General features: G+C 40.5%; 1 protein-coding gene across 1 annotated transcript in view; it reads left to right on the plus strand.

Moving 5' to 3' along the window:
• Positions 1-18,689, plus strand: part of NKAIN2 (sodium/potassium transporting ATPase interacting 2) — a 119,034-nt gene extending 100,345 nt beyond the window's left edge. The window contains exons 2-3 of the mRNA XM_065401380.1: positions 2,487-2,547; positions 18,604-18,689. Of these exons, the coding sequence (XP_065257452.1) occupies positions 2,487-2,547; positions 18,604-18,689 (147 nt within the window). The remainder of the gene's footprint in view (positions 1-2,486; positions 2,548-18,603) is intronic.
• Positions 18,690-19,246: the final 557 nt, after the last annotated feature.

Below are 19,246 nucleotides of genomic sequence, written 5' to 3' on the forward strand. Positions count from 1 at the left end.
CAGTGTAGAGAGCACAGGACAGGTTTGGCACTGATGTTCACGGTAGCCTGTGCTGCTGAGGATACATGCTGTAGCATTCTGTTCTAGTTGGAGTTTCCTAAGGGGTGGTGGCTTCATGCCCAGGTATATTGCATTGGTAACTCTTCACTTGTTTAGAGACACCATGCAATAACCGTGTGAAAACAACTAAGGTCTACTTTGCTAAATGATATTTATTCAGTGCAGTCCATCTGTGCTCTGTGAACCTTCAGTGCCTCAGCTTTCCATGGATACCCTTTATTGTTGACAGAATGCATCTCCCTTTGAAAACAGCAGTTGAATGTCCATCACTGTATCTGAGCCAATACATTATTGTGAAAAATAGCTGTGAAGTTAAAATTAAAACAAAGGTTGATATACGTGCATCAAGAAAAGAGCTAGAGAAACATGAGAGAAAGAGAAGTTTGTTTTATGAATCCTGATTATCTCGCGGGAGACAAACTTCCATTTGTGTTCAGAGCAGAACAATTTCTAGCTTAAAGGCACTGTTTTAATCAGCAAGCTCATCTGATGAAATGCTGTAGGATTTACTTATATATTAAAGGAGTTCCCCAGATATTTAAGAGATGCGACTGGATGCAATTAAAAGATCAGTAGTAAGCATAATTTGTGATACAGTTTGTTTGCTTCACTTTGTAAGAGAAGTTTCATTAATAACATGAACTTGTGGCATTTTAGCAAGAAGTGAAATACCAAACTATTGTCAGAATGTCTTTACCACTGTGACTGCCTACCAGAGACGCAACTAACTAGGATCTGATGATCTGTAAAAAGAGAACAGAGAAACTATTAAGCTGAGGCTCACATTCAAGAGTGGTCATTTATGAATGTTTCTGGGCCTAATTCTTTGCTGAATTATACTCCATGTGACATCATTGAAGTCAATGGGGTTTCACAGGATTATGTCAGTGGAGTAATTTAGTCCTCTATCTTTATGCCAAGTTACCAAAGGAAATAGTGAACCAATAAAATAGAGATGAAATGCTGCTGTTAACAGAAGATGCCACTGTTCTTGGTACAATAGGTTCTTTGTGTCCAACAGCGAATTTTCATGCCTCCCTGGTGTCAAATCCTCCCAGCAGAGCTATAGGTCAGATATGAAATAAATGACTGAAATGATCATTTAGCTCTGTTGTAACATAGAAATATAGCCTCTATTGATGTTTTTGTGCTCCCAGTAGAGATTTAACTATCCCCCACACACCATCTGCATTGGTTGCAAGTGATCTCCAAATGGAGACTTGATCTGGCCAAAAAAAGGTTTTTTGTTATCATTTGTTTGTTTTTTAAGTCTCCTGCATCACAAATCTAGACTCTAGTATCTCAAAACTGACGATGATGTTATGCAAAAGGGTTAGACCAAACGATCACTTTTCAGCACAAAAAAAATTAAAGAACCTAGACTCAGTTGACTCCATATCATCTTTATGTAGACCTTAATGATGAGCTAGAAGAGGTAGTAGTCTGTTAACATTATGTAAAGGAAAACTTCTCAGCTATCATATGTGACGGACAGCCTTGAAGAGCACATAAGATGCTGCAAAGAGCTTTCACGTGGAATCTAACTTCTCAGAGACAACCTACTGGACTTGAACCAGTAGAAGGACTAATAGAGGAATTACATTATATTTGGCCTATGGTATGTGTGATGTTTAACATTTTTGGAAAATATTATCTGGGGTAATCCACTGGTGACCCTGGTCTTCCAGCACAAATATATATGTTCTTTGAATGATATTGTTTTCATTTAAGATTATATTCTGTACACATTCTTACAAGGGGGATCTAAGGAACAAAATCTGTGTTTGCCAACTACTGTAAAAGACACTGACATAAACATATCCATAAATCTATCCTCCGATGTAGGACTAACTATTTCTTGGATCTGAGAGGGCAGTCCAGACACAGAAACCCATTCCACAGTCACAACTACAGGACTCATTTCCAAGTGGCAGATGAAGGAATACTCAATGAGATCAACTCTCAAGCTCATTGGACTAGATCCTAGGCCTTCAGTTTTTTCACTGAAAAGTTTTTTTGGTTTGTTTCTTTGTTTCATTGTTATTCTCTCCCCTCCTCCCATGGGGTTTCATTCAAAAATAGTATTTCTGACAAAAAAAAATTCCAAAACAATTGCCAAAAATCAAAAACATTCAGTTTTTGTTTTTCAGTTGTTTAACAAAAATGCACATTTGTATGGGAAATTTTTGACTAAAGCAATTTTCCTTTCATTTTTCTTAGAATGTTTTGCAGGGGGAAAAATAATTTCCTGACTAGTTCTAACAGAGTCACAGAAAATAAGAGAAATCCACTCACTAAAGGACATAAAGAACTATAATAAAGAATTGGCAATGCCTCAGCAAAGAGTCTAGGAAGTTTTTGGGTTTGGTGTTTTAAACCAATTTTTGTATTGGCTTTATATCTAATACTATTACATTTTGTTTCAGCTGGCAGGGTTCATCTATGCCTGTTATGTTGTGAAATGTATTACTGAAGAAGAGGACAGCTGTAAGTACTAAAGCTCTATTAATACTAGATGAATTCTTTGTGATATTCTTAACTCTCCTGACACTCTCTGAGCTTCATCCTAAATACTTTGTTATAGGGTCGTCAGGAGCATGTCTTCGGTCCCACACACTTGATCTATTAGTAAATGTCTAGCAAATCAAGGAAGTGATTAAATGCAACTTTTAAAAAAATTCTTTAGTATTCTGAAAGCATGACTTACAGCTTTTTTTTCTCAGCAACATGTTGTTAAAGCAAAACAAATCAACTCCCCTCTCCCCTAGAATTTGTAAACAACACTTTTTTTAAGACTGTTATTAACTATTGTGAAAATAATTGGCTACTGATGGGGGTACATCTCTTCTGTGTTGACTGCAAGGGATTGTAACAGCACTTCTGGCAAGAACTGGCTTTAGATCATTGCAGGAATTTCATTTAAGAGAGGTGAAGCTGTGTTCTGTTTAGGTCCTGCTGCTCCAGTGTACAATTAAAAGTAGTGGAAATGTTTAAAAAATATCTTTAGGTTTCTCTTACTTACTTGTGTCAATAAAAACCTGTTGAGGAGAATTTACTGTGAATAGAAGCTATGGATCCAAGTAATCTCATTTATTATTTATTTTAACTTTGATTTTTTTTTTAAAAAGAGGCACAGCAGTATTTCAGTGCAGTTTGGGATTGAAATGCTTCAGAAACAAATATCCGGACTGCATGTAACTTTGATAAAATATACATGAATCCTAGAGACAGATTTTTCCAACAGGAAGCTTACAGGCTTTTACTTGATTGAGAGCGATAATAAACCTGGTGGGGTTTCCTTTGTATGTTTTGCTGTGTGGAAAATAGCTGGAACCCTATAATCTATTAGTTTTGCAGTGCCACTGTGAGCCATCATGGAGATTTAGCATTTAAGTAAACCTCATTTCCAACGTCCTAGAGAAGAGATTCATTTCAGCCTTCTCTTGTTTTTGTGGAGGTAAGAGTGGAATATTAGTAAAAAGGGCTCTGAGCATGTTTGGTGTGAAGGCCTACACCATGAATGTAGTGCCACGTCATGAAATGATGTAGGCATAAGCTCTTTGTCCTGTTGTCTAATTCGATAAGTTGGGTAGCAACAGAGCTAGAGGAGAATTAGACCACCCCAAAATGGAATCATATTTAAAACAATTCTGCCTTCTCTTCTAAGAGATTACATTCATTTTCAGTTTTCTGTAATGCTGCTGGGCCAAATCGAAGTAAAAACTGAGTAAAGACATCAAGATTTGGCTCACTGAACTGGTGAAGAATTAATTAAAAACTCAAATGATTTCTCCTGTGGTTTGTAAAATGGTATTTTCGTCTCAAAACTTGTATAGCTAATATTATACAATTTGCCATTCACTGTTGTGAGAGCTACCCAGAGAAAAAGATTTTCATGCTTTTCAGAAGATTTTCTTGTAGATTTCTTGCCTATTTTGGTTCTCTTATAACTTTGCTAGTGTACTATATACCATCGGCCTGATCCTCCAAGTAGGTGCAGCAGCTTTGCACCACACCAGCAGTGGAATCTGACTAAAGAGTCAACTTATCCAGTTCTGGGAGCATCACCACAGTGCAGGGATGGCCCCAGATACGTAAAGCCAGCACTGAGGCTTCTCCACCACCATTCCACCTGGGGCCAGTTTATGGAGCGAGGCCGGAGAAATGGGAGTGTGGTTGAGATGCCCCTAGACTACAGTGATCCCCAGCTATGGTTTTAGTCTTTTCATTCTATTAACAGACGTCATAAAGCAAAGCAACTTGAGGAAAGTTCTCCCTTATACAATGGGACCAGTCCTACATACTATGGCCCTGGTTTAGGGGAGTACAAAAGTGAGTTTTTCTCTGCCTTTGCACGGCACCCTGACTTATAACATGTGCTCCTCAGCTGGGCAAGAATTTGGACCCCCTACATCCACCTTTATTCATGTTTATTTTCTGATTTCTGAATTACCAGTTAACTGTGTTTTCTAGTCATTCCCCTCCCTTTCCCTGCACATACATCTTTTACGGCCCCCTGTCAGGACAGTTAAGTGTCTGCTGTTGTGATTTCATATCTCCTGGTGTTTATATTCTAAACACAGATTCTGTGTGTAACTTCTTCAAAATATTCTAGGCCAGATCATCTCATGTGCAGCAAGCCAGAGTGAAAAGGGAATGCTTTCAGGAGAAGGGAATTTTATCCCCAAGGGGACTCCATGGTCATCACTGTAGCCTAAGCCCCTGCAAAAGCTGCACCTCCCATTTATGTGGTTGTTTCAGACTGTTGATCTGAGTCACTGCATGGCACACAGGGATTATAAATCCGACCCCAGTTGTGCTGGTTCCCTGATACTTACTTACCCCATATATCAGAACTACTTTGGTTCTGCTATATCTGCCAGTTCCTACATGCCCAAAAGGGGGAGGAGGGATTGCATCTTTATATAGATCTATATCTTCTTCCTGTTGGCTGTTTCTTATTTATTTATTATATTCAGGTGGTGCCTAAAGAGTACAATCAAGACCAAGGCCCTATTGTGCTGGCTCTTGTACAAACATTGTCCTTGCCCCAAAACACTCACAGACCAAATTGATTTTTAAAAAACAAGCCACAGACAAAGGGTAAGGAAATGAGATGCAACCGTGACAGTCTTTTGGGGCGCCCAGAACCGTAGGCCCCTCTGCCGCAGCAAGAGAGAGCTTTGCTGGAGCTTAAATTTTGTGGCAGCTCCAGTCTGCCTGCCTCACCAGCAAACTCCTCGAGACTCTGCCAGTCTATCTTGCCTTGCAGTTAACATTCAGTGAACCCCAGTTCCTGAGTTCCCTAGAGATGTCTCTCTGCAGTGTCCCGTTCCTCTTGCTGGGCTCTTACAGAAATTACCAAGTCCGCTGTCTCTGAAGAGACAGAACACACACCGGGCTGTTGGCTCTGCTGAGGCTGCAAACCTTACTTTAGTATACTAGCAGTGAGATGAATTTATAAACCAGGAATAAGTTTATTAATAAAGAACAGAGATTTCAGTGATACTAAGCAGAGATAATAGAAACAGAAAATGGTTAAGAATAAAACAAAATACAACATATTTTCTAGTGTGTAAAATTTTACAGATTACAATCCTGGTCTCAGGCACTTTCTCACCTACAGTCAGTTCTCAGCATCCTCAACCCACATGCTTGGGGGAATCCACCTTTTCACAGATTCCAAGAATGCTGGTCCCTTTGGGAGTCCCCTTTTTACCCTTTGGCAGTCCAGAAATCCTTTGAAATATATCCCTTGAAAAGTAAGTCCAGACAAAGTTCCTCTGCCCTTCTGCTTGCTCTCTGGGGTGTTGGTGCCTTCTTCACCCTCTGGTCAATTTTCTTTCTCAACTGGCTTGATCACTTTGTTTACCTTAAATGCAAATGTACTTCTATTGTACTTTGCTTGTAATCTACCCAAGTGGTTTTCTCTTCACCTGTTCACTTGATCTATGCAGACAGGTAAATCCACAATCCCTTTTCTGGGGCAGGCTTCTTTATCAGCTGCCTCCACAACATATTTTAAGACCATATTTCCAGAACCCATATATAACTCTTTATACACATGCTGTACATACATCACACAGTGACATTAATGAGCAGAGTGTCACCAGTTTTTATGTGATACCTTACAAGACACTGTTTGGCTGAATATTCTGACAACAATCTGTTGGGTGTGTCCTTTGCCGGTTGGCATAAAAGGGGTCTTAAGGTCACAGCAACATGAAAGCCAAGTGATCAAGCTTATGATGGGCGCCTGATTTACTTAACCTAGAGCGTTTGACCTAACGCTCAGATCTTTTCAGGCTTCTCAGGTCCCCACAGTTATGTCCATAATCTCAGGCTTTTGGTTGACCCCGCCATCAGTGCCACAAGCATGAAAGCGGTGCCAGATAAAAGCAGAGAAATAATAGAAGGAATAATGGGGGAAGGCAATTAGGTGTAGGGAGAAAGTGGAGCATAAGGTGGGCATTGTAGCCAAAAGGAAAAGCTCTGGCTTTTAACTTGCCTAATGCAGGCCAGTATAATGGGCACACTTCTTGTTAATTCCATGTTCTTTTTTATTTGTGGTGTGATGGGAACAGAGGCTGTGGTGAGGCGAAGTGTTAGGAGGGGCTGAGAGCATGGGAAAAAGGAAGGAAGAGAAGGAGAATTTGGGGGGAGAAACATCCAGGGCAGGAGGAGTAAGGCTGGCAGCAGGGAGACAGTAGGAGAGTAGGGTGGAAGGCGATGGGGGACAAACAACCAGTCAGCAGACAGAAAAGAATGGCCAGCATTCTAATGGTAATAAACACCCTGCTGTCATCCCCAATGTCCCAGGGCTGTGAAGGTGCCTCACCCCCTGCCTTCCTAATGCTACTCTTGGCTGTGGCTGAATAAGCCCCTGTTGCTTCTGTGGGACCTGCTCTGCCTCCTGTTTCATGTGCCCAAGTAGGGAGGGAGACTTGAAACTTGGAAGCCTGGTGCTTCTGAGAGGGATTCCCCTGGAGGTCTAGATCTGGGAAGAGGGGAGGGCCTGAGTCCCCCAGCTGGGCCTCCCATTACTCCTCTCCATCATTTGCCCTATTGCCATTGGTATGACTCAGTGATTGTCATTCTAACTTCATTAGCATTATTAGTGCAGCAATTAAAAAAATAAACCATGAAAATGTTGACAGCTATCATTGCTTGGCTGCATTCAACAGCTGTAAACTTACCAGAGCGTCTCATTTGTTTCCTGAAATCTTATTAGGGCTACATTTTTAAAAGATTACAAACTATTTTTAATACTTTGAAATGTTCATTTAATGGGCTTTTGCTCACTAGCAGTTTGGCTCCCTGCTATAAGCTGTTAGCTGCCTTCCGTAAAGAAAATTCAACATATTTTCAAAAATGTTATTAAATATTCAGATACTTAGTGACAAAAACAGGAATGGCATCAATAAAACAACATCCTCCTGAGATTTTTATACTGCAGGAAATTAAACAAGGAACCTGGCTGCTTAGCTGGAATGCACCCGCACCAACTTTCAACAGACTCAACCTCTCCTCTGCTGGTGGACGAGGAGTGGTAAGGGGGTCAGTGGAGCCCAAAGGTGGGCAGCATCGACTAGGGAGGAGGTGCAGCTGGGACGGCAGGGGGATGTGCCAGTGCAGTGCATCCCCACCTAGCACCATCCATCACCGGGGCACCTGTGCAGCCGCAGCTACAAACTAAAGCTGACCTCTCCCTTTGTAACACACCCTCAAAGAAAGCAGCAGTAGAACTATGATCTGTCCTGGAGCACAGGGAGGTCTGCTTTGCATCACCCGGTACTAGCAGGGGTGAATCTAAAATATGGCAACTGTGGCTTCTCACCTTACTGTGCCACATCACTGCCTGTTAAGAACTTGTTCCCTCTTTTGTTATTCCAAGGTGAAATGCAAGGCAAAAATGACAGCTTTCCATGCTGAATATCCATCAAGCCAGACTTTTAGGGATATTTGGCACAGAAATAAGTTCTAAGTAACCTTTCTTAATGTCTTTACTCCCCTCTGTGAAAACCTCTTGGTACTTCCTGATTCACTGAAGATATCCCAGAATACAATGTCACAGATACTACAACCCCCATAAATCAATGATATTTGTAATGTTAAAGAATGAGGTGCTCTGGGATACCAGCCATGAACTGATAAGTGCCATGATGATTTCACATAGATGGGAAAAGAGAATTTTATTTGGTTAGTTTTAAGAGATGTGATCTTCTGGCGAATGCACAGGATTGGGAGCCAGGACTCCCGTGTTCTATTTTTGGCTCTGATATAGACCTTGGGCAAGTCATTTAACCTGTCCATACCTGTTTCCCATATTTAAAATAGGGTTAATAATAATATATGTGCTTGGGGTGCTAGGCAATATCATAAAAACAGTTTCTCATTCATTAATAAAAAGAACACCCCAGCATAATTACAGACCAGGTGAGTAAAGACAAAACAATAATAATACTAACATACGTCTCAGGTGTGTTCGCAGGCCTTCATAACTTTGAGCTCTTTGGATGAAAGGGCATATAGAAGTCCAAGGTGTTATTGTATATTACTTTATTTCTGTGCCGAATGCCTCCCACAGTATGATTAGTGAGGCATTATTGAGAATTAGTACTGTGCCTAAGTCTCTGCTTAAAAAGCTCTGAAAGTACAGTACAAACACAAAGAATCAGAAACATGTAATAAATGTTAAACTGCAAATCTGTCGCTCTTCCTCCCTGCTTCTCTCTGATGTGTGAATTGGGAGTTTTGAGGCTAAGAGGATAGAAAAAGTCTCCACTAGAACTGTGCCTTCTCCAATAGGACCGTTTATCTCAGTATTCATATTTGTGTTTATACATTTTGCCTCAGGAAGCCATTTCTCAGGTCAGAGTAATGCAAAAGAAATCTACCACCTAAGAACTGAAATATCCTGGGAAGCCTGACTCCTGCATTATTTTGGCCCCATGAATGGCTCTTTGAGGCATTAAAAAAACTCTCAATAAATGCTATAAACCAATGCTATAAACCAATGCTTGAAACACAAATATGAGAACCCCCCCCCCACATGCATGCACCTGTTCTCCCACCTGTTCAACAAGCTATTTGTGCCTTGTATGAGCAGACTGAGGCTGGGAGGCTAAAGATATATTTGAAATTTGTCGAAGTGCTTTGGCCCAACTGCACTCCCAAATTTACAGCCACTGACTGGCTAGAATCTTTTCTGTGTACTTGTTTCATTTAGTGCTGTGACTGCTACATAAAGCAAGCGAAGCCAAAGAGGGAGAGGGGGAAAGCAATGGGATGTTTTTCCGCTGTCAGGATGCTGATGCAAATACACACAGACTGGAGCTTCTGAAATCCCATGACACTGTCTGACACATTTCATCCTACAACAAGCTGGCTTGGGAAACCAAACTACCACCAGAAGCAATGAGCGTGTAGGAAACTTACTGGGAAGTCTATACAGCATCAGCCTTTTGAAAGTAACAATAGCTGATTCCCACTTCATTACTTTCAGTTGTGTTCTAGCCTTAGAAGTGGCCTCTAATAAAAACAGAGAGGGTTGGCTTTTACCATCTCATTCCCCCAGCAGCGAGATGTAAACACTCTGAATCCCACAAGGTTTGGCCACTTGTTCTAAAGTACACACTGGAAACATCTATGAAGCAGCCTTAACTGCCAGAGGGGGAGTATATAAATAGCAGATAGAAAAACAAAAACTAGTTGTGTTTGACATGTAAATTGAACTACACTATCCAGGTGTTTACAGGACCTACACAGACATTACGCTGCCTTAGGTATGATCAGCTGGCACTGTGCTGCAGAGAGAGAAACAAAGTGAAAGCTCAGAGGAGGGGCAGTTTGTTTAAATAATAGCAAGTAATTAGGCTGAAGACAAAATCAGCGATGGCATTTTATAATTACAATTAATTTAAAGGTTAATTTCCTTTGGTGCTAAAATCTTATTTAAAACATTTACCAGGAAAGGAAATTAGGATGTTACTATCAAGATGCACAGAGTGCTTCTGGGAATCCATGCCTATTATCACTAGAAAATTAGGTTAGGTTCAAAGTGGGAATTTCAATTCATTTTAGTGTATAATAGATGGTGGTCAGGACCTTGAGTCAGAAGGGTTGGTTAGAGTAGACTGTAAGATTTGCATTTTCTTTGTTTTCAGGATTAATTGCAAATGCTTCCAACAAAAGGGCTGGGTTTATATGTGAACAAGCTTGACATGAAAGGAAAATTGGCTATGGATTGCTGCCTTCATAACTAATGAAGTTGATGTTAAAGGAGTCCCTAAGAGACTGGGATGTGGTATGAAACAAAATATATAAATAAATAAAATAATGTGGGGGGAACATGGTGCTGTCTCTGGCTTCATAGATGTTAATTTCCCTTCTTCCTCACTGTCTTGCCTGCCCCTCCCCCCACATCCCTCACTGCCTCCTATGGGGATTGTCAAGCTCGAGTTTCAAAAATATCTAAATAACATAACATTAGTGCTTGAAGGAAGTAACATTTCCATTTTGGTGGCTCATCACGATGGAATACTGTTTAATAAAATCAATGAATCACAGTAGCCAAGGGGATGTATCTGCCTTACATTATTGTATTTTTTTCATTCATCATCCAGTGCTGAATCTTATTAAATTAAAAGTGTTTTTAAATAAGGCTGCTTAAAATATTATATTGATTCCACTAGTATAAAAAGCCACCTTAGAAGCAAATTGCACTGGAAAAGATGCAGGGAGCATGCAAAGTTAATCTCCTTTCTATAAAGAGAGATGAATTTTACACCCAAACCCTTTCAAAAATCTTACTCTGCTACTCTCAGATGTAATTGTCCTTGGAGGAGAAACTCAAGACACGAGATCAAGATAATAATGCCCTGCACAACTTTATCAAGTCCGTAACAGAAATGGGTTAGTAACAAAGGAGTTTTGCAGTTCTGACTAGACACTCAGGTTAACCATTCATCATATACAGATTTACATCATACTGGACGCTGTACAGTATTTCTCTAATAGCAAATAGTTTGACATCTAGTCTTAATTCAAACTGCTGTGTTTAAAGAGACTTTGAGTTGTGTCTACATTGACTGGACTACCTACTGAGAATGCACATATATGATTAACTCAATGCAATGTATAGTTTGTCACAACTGCTCCAAACAAGTTCAACTGAAAAGCATTGTCACTCATTTGTCTGGCACTCTTTAAAGCAGGTTTGATATGGACAGCTAAACTCCAAAATCCCTTGTTTGGGGGTCCAAAGCTATTGAGCTGTACTTTTCAAGGTGTGTCTGCTCACTTGCACAGTCTGGCATTCTTGAATTCCATCCAATTTAGTGTTTTCCCCATTGTAGGAGTCAAACTGGATTTTTTGTAGTGTCCTGGGTGTTCCTAGACCTATCTGACACATGTCTTTGTGCTACATTTTCTCTAGTCTATTAGTATTTCACCCCCTAAAGGTTTCCGTATTTCTTATTACTTTTGCCTTTTCCTTTTAAATTTTTGGATGGCTCTTCATTAACCTTGCCTCGTTAGTCTTCACACATTCAGGGCCCAGTTCTCCTCTTTGTTATGCTTATTAATTCTTATTATGCTTATTTATTTGTATTGTATCATTTCTCATTTGCTATTGATATGTCAGTTCCTGCGCCGATTGTCCCATGATGCAAGCCTCCATCTTCCACCTTTGTGATTTCTGCCTGCTGCCTCTCACACTTGGGAAGCACTTCCCATAAACATCCACAAAATTAACTCTTATCCTACTTCTAAACCCTTCTTAAAACTCTCCTCTGCAGTTAGGCCTACAAAAAATTTGACATCCGTTACACTATTGATGTGCAGAGACCACAGCCCATCATGCTGACCAATATTGTTACTCTCCCATGTGGCTTTATCCATCTCTTGTCTCTTGGCTTATATTTAGATTGTAAGATCTTTGGGGCAGGGACTGTCCTTTTTTGGTCCATGTTTATACAGTGCCTAGCACAATGGAGCCCCGGGCCAGGACTGGAGCTCCTAGGTTCTACAATAATACAAATAATAAATAATAATTGTGGTAGCATGGCCCCAGTCTGCTCTTTCCTTATCACCAGCTTAGCCCTTGTGATGAGATGGCCTATAGCAAATTCCGCCTAAGAATTCCTTTTATTAGTGCCCTGATGATCCTATTTAACCTGCATTACCTCTAGATGGCACTGGGCAAAACTTATGGAATCCTTAGCTAATTTAGAAATATTTTATCAATTTAAAAATATCTCAAGGACACTTTGGAAATGTTCACATGCACAAAAATTGGAGAGCAAATGGAAATTGTTCTGGAAGGCCCAGGCCTGTCTGAGATATACTTAAAGAGAAAACATAAAATATATTTTTAAAATTATTTTAGTGGGAGTGGAGACATTTAACAGAATGGAGGAAGGAGCTTGATTGGGATGTGATAACACAAAATTCTGACAATCTGATTTTGCTGATTTTAGCTTATACCAGATGGAGTGAGGGAAGAGCTGGCCAGGGCTCAGCAGGGCTCAGAGAGGGCCCCGCAGGGAATTGTCTCAAACAACAAATTAAGTGGTATAAGGATCTGCTGGAAAACCTGGAAATTCATGAGCTACCAGAAGGGACTGCCAAAGAATGGTTTCCATTGCTGTGAAAGGGAATGAAATTGCAATTATGAGAGCACATCAAAACCAGAGCAGAGAAATATGGCTAGAGGATTTCCTTCTGCTAACTCTTTGGAACTCTTATGTAGTTTCAATCTTTTGCTATAATGTCTCACTGGTAATGGCACAGCTTCACAAACTGGCAGATACGCTCTTTGTCCCTGCCACTTTTCTGCTATCCTCTTCTGTGGGTCTTAATTGCTATATCCACAAGACAAAGCCTATGGCATTCGATTATCATTGTAAGAAAACTTTTTTGAAGATTTGTATTAGAGCAAACCTCTGCCTATCTGCTGAACAGTGCGTACCAGCCATGCTCACAGCATACAAAGGGTAAGGGCTAGGGTAGGTTTGGCAGGCAGTGAGTATCATGCCATCACAAGACAGCTTAGCAGGAGGCCAGATGGCAATGGTAGCCTGCAAGAGCATGAAGCTCTTCCTCCTAGCTTATAGATTTTCTTCTTTTTTTTTAAGCCAGACTTCTGGTTTTCTGCTTTAATTTCAAATTTAATAAAATTGGCCCTAATTTCACGCCATTAATCATTTCTAAATCGTGTCAAGATTTGTAAAATTCAGCATTTTTGCACAGCTCTTAACTACATCCAGTATTCTAGTCTAGTCCAGATAGGTTCTTATACCACCCTCATCACCGTGGTAGCTGAGAGCCTTCCAATAGTGCATTGAGTAACGTGACTGACATTTGTCATGTGTGGTCCATTCTCTCGCAGCTTCTCTCCAGGGGCAGAATTGTGTGTACAGTGGAATATTTTGTTTTGATAAGAATGATTTTTTTTAACATGTATGGCTATTTCCCAACCCACTCATCCACGCTCCTCCTCTCAAGGGTCTGTATCCTTTCATATTTAATCTGTACTGAATTTTACATCCCTACTAAATTTGATGAACGCCATAATGTCAGTAACAGAGGGTCCTGTGGCACCTTTAAGACTAACAGAAGTATTGGGAGCATAACCTTTCCTGGGTAAGAACCTCACTTCTTCAGATGCAAGAAGTGAGGTTCTTACCCACGAAAGCTTATGCTCTCAATAATTCTGTTAGTCTTAAAGGTGCCACAGGACCCTCTGTTGCTTTTTACAGATTCAGACTAACACGGCTACCCCTCTGATACTTGACATAATGTCAGTGTTATTTCTATAGGCTCATGCTCCTAACTGTGCTTGTTAAACTTCTTGGGTCAGATCCTAAGCTGGTATAAATTGCCATAGCTCTACTGAAGCCATTTGTATTATTTGCTGGAGGGGGATGTCCGGTCACCTGAGTTTTCTTTTAATATTCTTCCCTTTTTTCTGCATGGACATCATTTTGCTACATTATACCACATTATTTCCTGCCTACTTCTCTATCTGATTATGTCTTTGTTCCTCCCTGCTGGTCTTGGTAGAAACTCCTCACTCTTTTATATAAACGGGGCCCCTTCTGTTCAGATATACACATCCCAGCTTAATAGGCTCTTTGCACACCAACAAATGTCCAACAACTGAAGTTGAATACCGAATTCAGACTTACGATCCCATCCTACAGACTGAGACAAATTCAAAGCTCCTATTGACTTCAATGGGAGTTTTGACTATGTGCCAGGATTGCAAGATCAGGTCTTTAGTGGGTGTATTAATAGAAAATATGTCCATTATTTTGAGTCATAACCAATTTTAATTACATGACTTCCCCAGTTATGTCCTAGAAAGAGTTTATGGTGCTTTTGTAAACCTGACCTTAAAACCAAGGAGCAGGTTAGTATCAACAAGGCAAGAAAGAGATTCAGACTCACAAATGAAAGTGAGCTATTCATTGTTAAATGTTCCATTACCAGATTTCAGGCAAGCCTTAGTATATCTCATCTGTTGATATGGTATGTGAGTAGGATTGTGTGTGTGTGTTTATGAAGGCAAAACATGATTAAAGACCTGAGTTTGGTAATGATGATATACAAGATAAAAGTAAAATATAGTAGGCAAAAATGTGTTTGATGGATATGGTTAGGAATTGAAACATCTGTAATGATTCAGCTAATGAGGCTTATTTTATTCATCTCATGTTACTGCTGCCAGGAGTGTATCTGTAGTATGACACTTTTAGTGACCTTTCAGGCACAGCCAGGATAAAATGCCCAGCAGAAAGGGCAGCATTTTGCATACTTTGAGGAACTAACTCAAAATCCATAGAGAGCTTTTAGCACAGTCTGGGCACCACAGGCTTTGCAGAGCTAACTGAGATGCTGCCACGATGAAGAAAATGTGCTGCAAAGAAATTATAAAAAGCAACAGAGGGTCCTGTGGCACCTTTAAGACTAACAGAAGTATTGGGAGCATAAGCTTTCGTGGGTAAGAACCTCACTTCTTCAGATGCAAGACATTATAGGCATTCTCTGCATTAGAGTTAATAACATATTACCCACCATTCCTAGTTCACTTGCAGCACTGTTGTTGTACGTAAGGAGCCATTGTATCCCTTTAACAAGGTCACAATCATATTCTCTCCCCTACTGTCATCTGGATATACAAGTGGGGAGCCTGTACTGTCTGCTTAAAACAGAGCTGTCTCTATAGGCCCATCTTGTTTATATCACTTTGTAATCTGGCCTGTTTACACACTGAGTTTCCTTTGTGCAACAAAGCAAAAGACAGGGACACACTGCCATGCAGAGAGAATAGGCACACATGTTATTCCTGAGCCCACACAAACTCCTTTTATTGCTGGGAATTTGTTTCTGAACATTTTGGTTTAGCTTTCTGGGAAAGATCCTAGAAACTCCCTCAAGATATTTCTTCTTGTGGCTTCAAAACAAAGCATCCCTGCCTGTGACAGAGTCATTTTGTCATTACTTACAGGGTACAACTTTATGTTACAACATACATCTGAAAACACACACATACTATATAGAGGGACAGATCCCCTCAGCTGACTTAAATTGGCGTAGATCTGTTGAAGCCAGTGGAGCTATGCTGATTTATAACAGTGGACAATCTAGCCCAGAGAGCTTGTTTTCTGAATTCTTTGTTCAGAAGGTGAAGGCTGAAAAAGAGAACATTTATACAAAAAGCAATTCACTACAAGACATACCAGCAAAGGCCTGTGTCACCCTTATCTTTGAATGTATCTGTGTTTGAATAAGAGCTCATTCATGTCCTCCTTAAATCTTAATCCTGTGTTTATTACACGTGTCTCTTCCCATGGAAATAATTATGTCACAAAGTTAGCATTGTGACTGTATACTCCAGGAGGAGGAATATATTCACTGTGCAAGGGCTGCATCTAGGAACCTCATTTGTAGTGTACCGAGTGAATGGCTGCAGTATACGGAGCTGATGTAAGGGAAGTGCAGATGTGTGCCTTAACAGGTGTAAGTAGGAAGTCACATGTACATAAGGGGCACTATATATAAATTGGAGGGGCTAGAATAGAAGACCAGGCAGTGTGAACGTAGAGCTCTGTAATCCACACTAAAATCCATTTAGTTATAGTCTTTGTCACTCCTTTTTGCAGTACAAATGGACTTAATTATGGACCAGATGGGGCTAGCTCTGCTCATGCTGAATAGCACCTCACTGAATAAGTAGTCCCTTTAATTTCAGTGGGATTACTTACGTTCTAGTCTATACTGCTTCTTATTCTATCCCCATCACCATAGTATCTAAGTGCATTAAACAATGCAACTAACATCTGTGGCATGTAGTTCATCCTCTCTCTCATCCTCTCACCAAAAGAAGAATTGTGAATGCAGTGGAGTGTTTTGTTTTGATAGGGATTTGGGTGTTGGCGTGGGGGGGGGAAGTTGTTGCTTTGATTTGTTTTTTAATGTACATACTATTATGTGTTTATGTTGGAGAAGGCAAAATGAAGAAGTTTGCCTTGCTCTTGAAGTGGAAGATGGTGAGGTTTGAGATGGTCCTTAGTTCTTGGGGGAGTTCATTCCACTGTCTTGGACAACCCCCCAAGAAACTTCTGTCCCTTGTACAGATGAGCTTTACCCTTATGGATGAAAGCACCATTGTGCCAGAGGAGCAAAGTTGTCAACCAAGGCCTTTTTCCAGCGCTTTAGGTGATCTTTTAGATACACTGGGCTAGACCAGGGATCGGCAACCTTTGGCACACGGCTCGTCAGAGAAATCTGCTGGCGGGATGGGACGGTTTGTTTACCTGCAGCATCCGCAGGTTTGGGCCAATCGCAGCTCCCACTGGCCGCGGTTCGCCGTTCCAGGCCAATGGGGGCTGTGGGAAGCGACGTGGGCCAAGGGCTATGCTGACTGCCACTTCCCGCAGCCCCCATTGGCCTGGAACGGCGAACCGCGGCCCTACGAAAAGGATAGTTTAGAGTTTTGAGAAAGTGGATATGTGTATGTTTAAGTATGATTATATGTTAGTGTTTATCCTAGAGTGAAAGCTCTTCATAATGATGTGTTGTGAGATGCAGTATTTAAGTTGTCCACTATGAAAGATCTCAAATACAGATTTGTGAATTATAAAAGGAATGACATGTGAACTCTAATTTTATTATTGCATTCATATCAGAAGGGACTTTCCTATATTAGAGACTAATTTGCTACTTTCTGGTGCATACAGATACCTTCAGAATCACAGTTTGCTCAAGGACATCCCAGTACTTAGGGGAAATACAGTTCCAGATCTGAACTTTGCAGCTTTGCCGTCTCTCTTGCTAAGTAACATCAAAGTGGTGTCCACTAGAGCTAGGTGAAATTTTTCAGCTGAAATTTATTTGGGTCAAACCATTTCATGAATTCATGTAGATTTTGATGAATTGTTTCAATTGAAACGAAAAAAATTGGAAATGCCAAAATAGTTCATCTAAATGTCAAATCTCTCTGATTTTTCAGGCTAGAGTCACAAGAGTATTTAGGCTCCATTAACAAAATGACAATGATGGGAAGTGCCCCCTTTTTACCTAATAGCCCAATGGTTAGGGCACTCACCCTGGATGTGGGAGACGCAAGTTCAAATCCCCACTCTGGAGCAGGGTCTAATCACTAGGCTATAAGCTATTCTGGGGTGGGTATCTCTCAATCTCTCCTGTTGAAGTAGATGCAGTTATTTATGCTGCTCTAGTGTACAATATGTAGGTTAGAATATTTCATGGAGATAGCATCCAAATATATATGAGGGCTACAGTTAAGTAAGACACAAAGACCTCATATTTCACCATTTAAAAGAAACCGCTTGAGTATGGGAAACTGGGAGTCTCTGACTCGGATGTGACTGTATTGTCCCAGAAATGATATAAAATAAATAAACATGGGTAAGCAGTGGTGTGAGTTGGAAAATAGCCCCCACTCATAGACCTCCACTGTATTTGGAGTATCCTTAGATCTGTGAAGTCCCATCTCCAATGCTCAGATAAATTGTTCTAAGTCTCTGTCTCTGCATTTCAACCCAAATGTCAAAGCAGGGAATCAGAGCAACTTCTGTCTCTCAAACAGAATAGGATCAATATGCTTTCTCTGCTAGAACACTGAACCAGAGTATGTCAGCGAACTTGACACAATAATCACAGTCAGTTGCATTGCATCCATGCCAATAAATAAATGGTTTGCAGCATTTGTAATATCCAGATAAAATGTAATTTTATACTCCAATAAGGTGGTCTGCTTGAGAAAAAAGTGATGCATAATTCTCTCTGGTGTAGATGGATTTTATAAATCCCTCATTGTCTGTCTCTGAAGACACTGCCTCTCCTCCCCCATTTACCCCCCCACCCACCCGCTATACAATTAGTCACTCTAATTTTAGTAGATAGATTATTAGGGTGTCTGTCCAAAGTAATCTGTGTGGAAGTTTGTTCTTGAATGATAGTGCCTATCTCTTCTGAAAAGATGTTGCTAATGAAAGCAATTTTCCCCTCTTCCAGTTGATTTCATAGGTGGATTTGACTCTTACGGCTATCAAGGCCCACAGAAGACATCTCATTTACAGCTACAGCCCATGTATATGTAAGTACTTAACTTCTGAGATATTCTATGGAGTGCTAGGCAGATATTAAAGGATTATTAAACTGAAAGATTACGTGTCTTAAAAATTCAGGATAGGCAGAAGTCTTTCTTGATAGACTGAATTCAAGTTCTGCACTTAACCACTAACATTATCCTTCTTTGCAACATAATGATTTCTTGTGGTGGGATACCATGTGTCATATTTGTTTTAATAAGACTGATGTCCTGACATGGATTTTACTAACCCTCCCTCAGGCAGACTGAGACTTGATCTATACTACAGTCTACAACAAACTCCTGGTGTAGACAGTGCTGTGTCGACGGGAGGGTTTCTCCCGTCGACATAGCTACCACCTCTCAGGGAGGTGGATTAACTACGCCAATGGGAGAAGCTCTCCTGCTGGTGTAGGTAGCATCTTCACTAAGTGCTACAGTGCACCAGTGCAGTGCAGTGCTATATGTGTAGACAAGTCCTGAGTAAAATCTGATGAAGGATTTGGCCTGGTGATTTTAGCTAAGTTTATCAGAGGTTTAGAAACATATTATGCAGCAAACATAGTT

This window comes from Emys orbicularis, chromosome 3, assembly GCF_028017835.1.
Source record: "Emys orbicularis isolate rEmyOrb1 chromosome 3, rEmyOrb1.hap1, whole genome shotgun sequence".
In the NCBI taxonomy this organism is placed as follows: Eukaryota; Metazoa; Chordata; order Testudines; family Emydidae; genus Emys; species Emys orbicularis.